This window comes from Rhinopithecus bieti, unplaced genomic scaffold (assembly GCF_001698545.2).
Source record: "Rhinopithecus bieti isolate Rb0 unplaced genomic scaffold, ASM169854v2 scaffold_23748, whole genome shotgun sequence".
Lineage (NCBI taxonomy): Eukaryota > Metazoa > Chordata > Mammalia > Primates > Cercopithecidae > Rhinopithecus > Rhinopithecus bieti.
The window spans coordinates 3,665,143-3,675,851 of record NW_016811596.1 but is presented as its reverse complement, the minus strand read 5'-3'; the positions used below and the strand labels follow the sequence as shown (position 1 = coordinate 3,675,851).

The 10,709-nt window shown below is 40.7% G+C and overlaps 1 protein-coding gene across 1 annotated transcript; it reads right to left on the bottom strand.

The window, feature by feature from the left end:
• Positions 1-1,142: 1,142 nt before the first annotated feature.
• C3AR1 (complement C3a receptor 1) lies at positions 1,143-6,775 on the bottom strand. Its single transcript, XM_017894306.1, has 2 exons — positions 6,583-6,775; positions 1,143-3,019 (listed from the first exon to the last, which is right to left on the bottom strand). The coding sequence occupies exon 2, from the start codon at positions 3,007-3,009 to the stop codon at positions 1,570-1,572; it is 1,440 nt and encodes a 479-aa protein (XP_017749795.1). The 5' UTR covers positions 3,010-3,019; positions 6,583-6,775; the 3' UTR covers positions 1,143-1,569.
• Positions 6,776-10,709: the final 3,934 nt, after the last annotated feature.

The following is a 10,709-nucleotide window of genomic DNA, read 5'->3' as shown; positions in this document are numbered from 1 at the left end:
TGTTAATCTCTGGGAACTGAGAAGTGGGAGAGGAACTTTTGGGCACCGGTGAAGTAGGAGACCTCATATTTCATTATATACTTATTAAATTCTTAAAACTATGTGCATGTATTACTCTTGGCAAGAGAAAAGTTTTAAAAACCCAGAAGAATATTTAGTAAGAATTTTGGCAATGAAAGGTTCCCTGTCGCTTATGTTTTTTTTTTTTTTTTTTTTTTTTTTTGAGACGGAGTCTCGCTCCCTGTCGCCCAGGATCTGGAGTGCAGTGCCGGATCTCAGCTCACTGCAATCTCCACTCCGCGGTTCACGCCGCCATTCTCCTGCCTCAACCTCCCGAGCAGCTGGGACTACAGCGCCCGCCACCTCACCCGGCTAGTTTTTTGTATTTTTAGTAGAGATGGGGTTTCACCGTGTTAGCCAGGATGGTCTCGATCTCCTGACCTTGTGATCCACCCGTCTCGGCCTCCCAAAGTGCTGGGATTACAGGCTTGAGCCACTGCGCCCGGCCTGTCGTTATGTTTTAAAATGTGATGGCAAGCCTGGTAGGGTACTCAGTTGCAGAGAGTAGAAGGATTGCTGCTCCATCCTCCACCCTCTTTCTCCTTCCACTTGAAATGGGTTTCTTAGAAAGTATTATTTTGGAGCAAGAGGAAAGGAGTAACTAGAATCTTATGAAATTAGAGGTTGTTTGAGGCACAAAGTCTGATGTGGAAGATTTGGAGGCAGGGGAGTAATAAGGAAATTAAGGAGCTTAAGAAAAGGAGTAGAAGATAGGTACCCAACCGGTAGGCAGATAGAATAAACAGAACTCCCCAAACCACAGCTTTCATAACATTTCATGAGTCAGTTTTTAGATGTGTTAGTAGTCTATTTTCATGCAATAGATGCTTATTTAGTTGTAATAGTGGAAACTGTATGTAATAGTGGAAATTTCTATGTCCTGTACCCAGGGGTGTTCCCAGTGACAGGCATTGTTGCATAATTCTATGCTCCAGACTCAGTCTCATGGCTTCTTGTCTTCAGAAACATTTTCTTTCTGCACCTTCCTTTCATTTAAAACCATCAGCACCACACGACAACAAAGCAGTAGAATATATGATCATCTTTCACTTACGTAGAAGAAGAAATGGTTTTAAATGGAATCTGGAAGACTTAGACAAACGCTAAGGAAAAATTTAATGAGGGAAACAACAAACATTTAACATCAAACATTTAAAAACAGTAGATTCTCTTATGTCACCTAGCGCGGTTTCGGATAGAAATAGAACTAATTTTACAATGATTTTTACATTTTGCATTAATCAGAAACAAGGGTTTGTTCAATGCACTTGCTGGGTCCTAACCCCCAGAGATTCCAATTCAGCAAGTCTGGGGTGGGGCTTGAGAATCTGCATTTCTAACAAGTTTCTAGGTGATGCTGATGCCAGTAGTCTGTGTACCCTTTGAGAACCATTGGATTGATTCTCTGACAGTTTTTGAAGTCCCCTGCTCACCATATCACTTCATCCTTTTAGAAACATTCACTGTGTGATTACCTAAGAGCCCCTGCTTGTTGGCTGCTCTGCATTTTCACACAGTTGTACTAATACTATTTCTCTCTGAAAAGACATTGTTTGAGGAACAGTGGGTAGAAGGTGTGAGCTCCTCACTGAAGGCTGCCTCCAGAATGCTCTGAATGGACTGCCTTGCTTTCTTCCTAAAATCTTTCCCCAAGAGGGCATAAAGGAATGGATTAAAGCAACTATTGGCAGATGCTAGAGCAATGAATACATGATCCCAGGACATCAGCGTTTTCCCCAAGGGAGTTTCTGGGTCAATAAACAATGACAGGACTCCAGAAATGTGGTATGGAGCCCAGCAGACAAGAAAGACAGTCACCACCACCACGGCCACTCGAAAGGTTTTGCCCTGAGACTTGGCGAAGCGGCCCCTTTGAATTCGGAGGACAATGAAGCTGTAACAGGCTATCATGATAACAGAGGGCAGCAGGAAACCCACCACTAGCCTAGTGATCGTTATTGCCATGAGGGGTGTTGACACTTGATATGTGAATTGGCCTGAACTGTAATAATCCTGGAAATCTTGTGGTAGCTCATACTCGTATAAGGAATTGCTAGCAGCACTAGGGTTCAGCTTTAAATGAGTAGAGAGAAAAGCATCAGAGTTATCCAGTGGGCTAGTTTTGTGACCTTCAATAGGAAACCCACTGGGGATTTGAGGTGAGGCCGCACCGGCAGGTTTAAATACATTAGAATACAGATTGTGACTAGCAGAGTCCCTAGCGAGTGAATCCACAGAAGGTCTTTGAAAAGTTTGAGGTTGGAAGACAGTGGTGACCGTCCAAGGATGATCATTTGCTGGGAAAGAGGAAGGATCTAACCTATCATTCATTTCTCCAGGCAGCTGAACAATGTTTTCAAGAGATCTGTTTTCTAGTGGATTTCCATAAAAGTCTAGATAATCTAATGAGCCGGAGAGATCATATTTGTAGCCACATCTACTATGGTTGTCTGTAGTGAAGATTTCCCGGTACATGAACACGGGGATGCACATCACAAAAGCCACCACCCAGATACATCCACAGATAGTGCAGGCCATCCCTACATTGCGATGATTCTGACACCAGATTGGCTTGAATACCACAAGACAGCGGTCCAGGGTAATGGCAGTAAGCAGGAAGACACTGGCAAACATGTTGAGGACAATGATGGAGGGGATGAGCTTGCATAGAAATCTGCCGTAGGGCCACTGTCCCTGGAGAGCCAAGTGAGCCAGCGAGAAGGGCAAGGAGAAGCAGCAGAGAAGGTCCGCCAAGGTGAGGTGGAGGAACCAAACTGTGTTCACTGTACGCTGCATCTTCAGGCCAGCCACCCATAGCACCAGCCCATTGCCTGGCAATCCCAGTAAAAAAGTAAGGCTGAGAATGACCATGGAGAGAATTACTGGGGACCCATTCCACGGCTGTGAGAGTAGGTCAGTTGAATTGGTCTCAGCAGAGAAAGGCGCCATTGCTAAACTTCTGCAAAAAGATGAAAAAAATGTTAAAATGAACGGTATCTTTTTGAAAATGCATACATATTCTTAGGATTCTAATCTTCCCACATAAAGATGTGGGATCATGAAACCAGAAGGTCCTCACGCTGTTTTAGTTTGCCTTCCTTCACCTCACACTGGACCACACAAAAGCATTCTCTGATAGACAATTTTTATTTATTTATTTATTTATTTATTTATTTATTTATTTATTATTTTTCAGACAGAGTCTTCCTCTGTCACCTAGGCTGGAGTGCAGTGGATCCATCTCAGCTCACTGTAAGCTCCGCCTCCCAGGTTCAAGCGATTCTCCTGCCTCAGCCTCCCGAGTAGCTGGGATTACAGGCATGCACCACCACGCTCGGCTAATTTTTTTTCTATTTTTAGTAGAGACGGGATTTCACCATGTTGGCCAGGCTGGTCTCGAACTCCCGACCTCGTCATCCGTCCTCCTCGGTCTCCCAAAGTGCTGGGATTACAGACATGAGCCACCGCACCCAGCCGGCCACCAACTTCTTAATCCTTTGTACTGTATCTTCTGCTTCCATAATTCTGCTAAAATTACTTCTAAAAACCAAATCTGAAAGTTTCTCAGCCACTTTCCACAATATGTCATTATATACAGTGACTTCTTAACACTCTCTTCTCTTGGCCTCTGTGATATTACCTTCCCCTAATTCTGAACATGCTCGGAAATGTACCGTTTTGTAACTTTCCTGAACAATTCACTATTCCAACTTAATGCCATTTTCTATTCCATGGCTAATGCTATTTACTTCTATCTGGAATTATGCTGTTCACCAAGTCTTCAGCTTCTTAATTTGTGTGTGTGTGTGTGTGTGTGTGTGTGTGTGTGTTTGAACCTTTTTTCATATTCTATATGCAATGACACATTTTATCTTGTATAATAATTATAATGACTGTCTAATCTATTATTCTGGATTTAAACTTTATGATGGTAAAAAGGAGTCTTACTCATAAATACTTGTTTCACATAATTTAACACAATGCCTTATGAGACACCAAGGTTAAAGATTATGTGGACAGGCTGGGTACAGTGGCTCACGCCTGTAGTCCCAGCACTTTGGGGGGCCGTGGGGAGCAGATCGCTTGGGGCCAGGAGTTTGAGACCAGCCTGGCCAACATGGCAAAATCCCATCTCTACCAAAGATACAAAAATTAACTGGGTGTGGTAGCTCACATTTGTAATCCCAGCTATTTGGGAGGCTGAGGCACAAGAATCTCTTGAACTGGAGAGGCGGAAGTTGCAGTGAACGGAGATTGCACCATTGCACTCCAGTCTGCATGACAAAGCGACTCTGTCTCAAAAAAAAAAAAAAAAGAAGAAAAAAGAAAGTACTTGAATAGATGGATGCCCATTTTGGGGTTGACTGTTTTTTTTTTTCTTTTGCAATTACATCTAAAATTCTAATTTGTATCCATGTAATCCTTACCCAGGCCTCTTCCCTAATTCTCATGCTGTCCCTTTTAACTTTCTTTTTGTTAAATTCCTAATTTTTTTTGGATAAAATAACATTTTACATTTATTTTTATAGAGGTTCAAAATATTTTTGTGACTTGAAAGTAGTTCTGCTGAGTCAACCAAATATTGTTATAGGGCCTCACATGATTAGCAGAAGTTAAAATAGCAAGTCAACAAAATAATAAAAAAGAAGACATGGGCTGGGCACAGTGACTCACGCCTGTAATCCCAGCACTTTGGGAGGCTGAGGCAGGCAGATCACCTGAGGTCAGGAGTTTGAGACCAGCCTGTCCAACATGGAGAAACCCTGTCTCTACTAAAAATACAAAACTAGCCAGCATGGTGGCCCATGCCTGTAATCCCAGCTACTCAGGAGGCTGAGGCAGGAGAATCGCTTGAACCGGGGAGGCAGAGGTTGTGGTGAGCTGAGATCATGCCATTGCACTCCAGCCTGGGCAACAAAAGCGAAACTCCATCCTCCTCCTGCCCCCGCTGATCAAAAAAAGAACAAATTATTCTCATTCCCCTTTCCATGGCTTTGTCTACTCAGATGTTTAAATCCTATCAGGGTACCCCCCTAAAATATTGAGAGAAGGATAGAGTCATAGGATGCTTGGACCAAAAGAAAACTTGGTAATCATCTTTTCTCTCCTCATGTTGTTGTTTTTGTTTGTTTGTAGAGATAGGGTCTTGCTATGTTGCCCAGGCTACTCTCAAACACGTGGACTCAAGCAATCCTCCCACCTTGGCCTCACAGTGTGCTGGGGTTACAGACGTGAGCCACTGTGCCCAGCCTATGTTTTCTCTGCTTTTATTTCTCAAGTTTGACAGTGAAACTCAGCAAATTAGATTACTATTATATAATCATTACTAGGGAGGTTCTTGGATTTCAGGTCCAATGACTGTTAGGCCAATACTGTTTTTAATACCACAAAAAATCACATTAAAAAAAAAAGATATATGGTATTGCTAATAAAGGGGAAGCTGCTGAGAAATGCATGAATTGAAGTAGCAGGGACTGCAAACAGCAAACTTTCAATAAAAATAGAGTTATCTGTCATGAGCTATATGTTAAATATTGCATATTATCTGTTTTGAAATGAAAGTATGTATGAGTCAGGGATTAAAAGTCCTTCAGAACAATGCCGGGTGCGGTGGCTCACGCCTGTAATCCCAGCACTTTGGGAGGCTGAAGCGGGCAGATCACCTGAGGTCAGGAGTTCAAGACCAACCTGGCCAACACGGTGGAACCCCATCTCTACTAAAAATACAAAAATAAATAAATAAACTGGGTGTGATAGCACATGCCTATAATCCCAGTTACTCAGGAGGCTATAATCCTACTCAGGAGGCTGAGACAGAAGAATCGTTTGAACCTGGGAGGCAGAGGTTGCAGTGAGCTGAGATTGTGCTACTGTACTCCAGCCTGGGCAACAGAGTAAGACTCTGTCTCAAAAAAAAAAAAAAAAAAATCCTGCAGAACAAGATTATTTTTTGCATTTCTTCAAGTTAATTTGGCTAAAAAGCACCATAACTTTATGTTTAAGATTAGTAGAGGATTAAAAAAATTATTACTAAGTTGACCAGCAGTAATTTAAAGGTAATTAATACCCTGAAACTAAAATTCCACTATGATAGAGAAAGAAAAGTGGACCCCAGAATCAAATTATAGTAATAGGATAACAGAGTCAGTAGCAATAAGGACAAAATAATTAAAAAAAGAGAAAGAGGAAATGGAAAGGAAAGAAAGTATAATCAATGATTTGAAAAACGAATTAATGGGGACAGCTGGAATCAAATTTCAGGGTGAAATACATAGCCAATTCAAAGAGAGGAAAGAAATTACATAAAAATTCACTATTAATTCCACTATGAAAATATTAAAAGCAAAGACAAATGGAATGTGGAATATTTAGAAAAAAGAAGTTGGACATAGAGATAAGACAAAAGAATTAAAAGTCGGAGAAGGAATAGGGGAAATAGAAGATAATGACCCTCAAACTCATTGCCTATAATGAGCAAAACAAGCTAAGCAAAAGTCATCAGGTGGATCTAGATTTTCTTACCAAAAAACTGAGACAGTAGCTGAAGGCTTCAGCACCTGGATGTCCCCAGGAATCTGTCTGGTCCCCACACTTAACCACCGTGAAGTCATGAAGTATGGCAAGAAAATTTGCTGAGCTTTCTCTTCTTCTTTCCTCTCTCTGTTTCTGGCAATAAATTAAGCCTCAAGCTCTAGAACACTATCTGACCTCATAGGAAGTGTTTCAAAGTGAGTCATTTCTAAATGACTTAGAAAGGCAAAGCAGGAAAACAGAAGTAGGAGGCTATAATCCTGAGACATTTTCTGCAGCACACAGAGAATGGTTAGAGAGAGGGTGCTTCTGTACATAGGGTTCAACTTCATAGGTTTTGTTTAGAAATGCAAAAAAAAATCCCAGCTACTCGGGAGGCTGAGGCAGGAGAATGGCGTGAACCCGGGAGGCGGAGCTTGCAGTGAGCCGAGATCCGGCCACTGCACTCCAGCCCAGGCAACAGAGCGAGACTCCGTCTCAAAAAAAAAAAAAAATGACTCTACGAGATGTGAGTGTTGGGGTGGGGAGTGGTTGGGGAGGAATGACCTGAACAAACTCATTTAATTAATCTCAAATAACATATCCTAAATGCTTGATATATATGAAAAACAATGCCATGCCAAAATCAGGATGAATTAAGCTGTATTCTAATCTCCAGAGATTCACAATCAAGTGGGAATTTGTACCCATACATATACACACAAAACTGTAATATAACCTACACTATAATAATAGAAGTAACAATAGAAGTAAAATAATAGAACACTCTAGACAAGGGTATATATAACCCAGGGCAATCTAGGAGAGTCTTAAGATAGAAATAAGATGTGGGCAAGTCCTTAAGTACTTGTAGGAATTCTAGAGACAGAAAAAGGTGTGAAGCTGCTTAGGCCATAAGTGGAGCCTAGTCAAAGTCAGGTAGGTGGGAGAGGGCAGGGAGGTGGCAGAGGGCAGGGAGGTGGCAGAGGGCAGGGAGGTGGCAGAGGGAAAGTAGGTGGGAGAGCTTAGTGGTCACTGGAGAACAGGCTGGAGTTGAGGTGATGTTTCATCAGGAAGGAGTACAGAAGACTGAAGATGATTCCTGCTTAATGAATACTATGCTGTAAATAATTCTTATATTATTATTTTAGATATATGCATATAAAATAAAATTTATTTGGGTCAAATGTATTTGAACACTGTTGTCTGTGATATAGACTTTGGTCTATATTAATCAACTTGCCCAGACCATAATATCTGCTCCTCCTCTTGTTTGCAGTCAAGTCACCACGGAATATTTTTGAGGCAGAAAGACCAAAAGGAAAATGCCAAGAGTTGAGTAGTATTTATTAGTTTATTTCCATTGTCATCATCTAATTACAAAAATAGAACATACTTTGTTCTAGAAGAGATAAATTGAAATAATACAGAAGTATAATGGGTAAAAAAATGAAATATTTTCTTTTCAATTCCACTGCCTGAAGTAACTATTTGTAATAGGTTAGTGTTCATTCTTCCTGAATTTTTTTTTCTGAATATAGCACACATTTTGTTGTTTGAGACAGGGCCTCACTCTGTTGCCCAGGCTGGAGTGCGGTGGCATGATCTTGGCTCACTGCAACCTCTGCCTCCTAGGTTCAAGGACTTCTCCCACCTCATCCTCGTTCGTGGGACTACAGGCACGCACCACCACAACCGGCTAATTTTTGTATTTTTTTGGTAGAGACGGGGTTTTGCCATATTGGGCAGGCTGTTCTTGAACTCCTGACTTCAGGTGATCCACCTGCCTCAGCCACCCAAAATGCTGTGATTACTGGCGTGAGCTACTGCACTCGGCCTAACACATATTTTTTTAAAAGGTAGTTTTGAACACAAATGGGATGGTAATTTAGGTGTGATTTTATGTCTTGCTTTTTTACTTAACAATATATCAAAACACATTTCTATGTTAGTACATATAATTCTATTGATTATTTTGGGTTTTCTTTCCTCCAATATTTGAAAATATTGAATAATATAGGTATTCAGAAATTATACAAAAGATAGGATTGCCATATATGTACATATATATCCAATTAAAGTATATTTTATAAAAGCAGTTAATTCCCCACGGTAAAATTAAATATGAGAAGATTAAAGTAAAACTAAAATTTCCTAAACACCTAGCTATCCTTTTTCCACTTTCCAGATGTAATCTCTCTCATAAATACGCATATTCTACTACGCATATTGTTTTGTTCTGTGTTTTCCACTTATCTTTTTATATCAGGACATCTTGGCCCAAATCATATATATATTTTTTTTCCCGAGACAGAGTTTCGCTCTTCTCGCCCAGGCTGGAGTGCGATGGTGCGATCTCGGCTCACTGCAACTTCTGTCTGCTGGGTTCAATCGATTTTTCTGCCTCCGTCTCCCAAGTAGCTGGGATTACAGGTGCCTGCAACCACGCCTGGCTCATTTTTTGTATTTTTAGTAGAGACGGGGTTTCACCGTGTTGGCCAGGCTGGTCTCCTGACCTCGTGATCCGCCTGCCTCGGCCTCCCAAAGTGCTGGGATTACAGGCGTGAGCTACGCTGTCGGCCCCGAATTATACTTTTAAAATTGCTCCATATTATTTCATTTAATCAATTATTTTTTGTTGAATATTGTTTTTATCCAATTTTAAATGATTAAAACAAAACTCAATGAGCACTGTCGTATTTATACGTATTTCTGTAGAAAAGAGTTTTAGAATTGCAATTGCTAAATCTAAGAGCATACACATTTAAATGTTTGAAAGATACAGAATTTTCCACTAAAGAGACTTCACCAATCGTCACACTAAGTTCAGTACCATAAACATATAGTCTGCTCCTGCTACTGACGCAGTGTGTTGCGCTGTGGAAGATGGAGGAGGAATGAGAGATGTATATAGCTGTAATACAGTAGGGGCTGCTAGCAGGGCACAATACACCCTGGGAATACGAAACTGTAAGAGACTAATTCTCATGGAAGCAAACCCACGATGATGCACTGAAGAGGTAGCACTGGGACCATAAGGATGGCTAGAAATTTGTCAGGCAATAGTACTGTAAACTAATAATACCTTGCCTGTCTCTCTCCCCTACCATAAATTTCTTGTCTGTCTCCAGTGACTGCTACCTTGCCTGGTATAACAGGTCTGTGGCACCAATAAGTGAATGAATGTTTGTTTGAAAAGGATGTTGACATCTGAATATAATTCAAAGAATTAACTTGAGTCCTTAAAGTTGTTTCTGGCGTGAATTCAATTTTACTAATTTCTCTCTCTCTAAAGATTACACAGCAATGTGGCTGGGCGTGGTGGCTCATGCCTGTAATCCCAGCACTTTGGGAGGCCAAGGCAGGCAGATCACCTGAGGTTAGGGGTTCGAGACCAGCCTGGCCAACATGATGAAACCCCCCTCTCTACTAAAAATACAAAAATTTAGCTGGACATGGTGGTGGGCACCTGTAATCCCAGTTACTCGGGAGGCTGAGGTAGGAGAATTGCTTGAATCTGGGAGGTGGAGGTAGCACTGAGCCAAGGTTGCACCACTGCACTAGCAGCCTGGGCAACAAGAGTGAAACTATGTCTCAAAAAAAAAAAAAAAAAAAAAAAAAACAAGATTATACAGCAATTTAAACTGGTTCAAGAGCTTGCAGCTGTGTTCCTTGGATTTTCAGGAAGGAAATTACTAAAAACATGTTGTGAATATTGCTCCTGTTTCTGAATGACTTCTCTCTCTTCTTATAAAGTACTGGTTGTTTTGTGGTGTATTGTGGAAAGCTCTGAGGAATTTATGTGATTCACTTCTGTTTTGTTCTGTTCTGAATATCTAAATATAAATTTCTAAAAGCAGAGATCAGATGCTTTGGAGAAAAGAAAATTTGAATATATATTGCAAAGGCAGCCATATTAAAACTTTTTACCAGTCACTGACTAATTCTACACTGTCATTGATGGAGATCTGTATTAAAGCTTGTTTGGCCAAAATAAAAATTTTAGAATCACAGAATCTCTAGCCTGTTTTCTCTGAGAAAGTTAAATACACAATAAAGTTACTGTCCTTAAAGACTTCAATAAAAATGATTAAATCCATTATTAGATAATTTGTAGTAACCTATGCTCTAGATTACAT

Coding starts and splice junctions, on each gene's coding strand:
- C3AR1 (XM_017894306.1), bottom strand. CDS start 3,009: ATGGCGCCTTTCTCTGCTGAGACCAATTCAACTGACCTACTCTCACAG.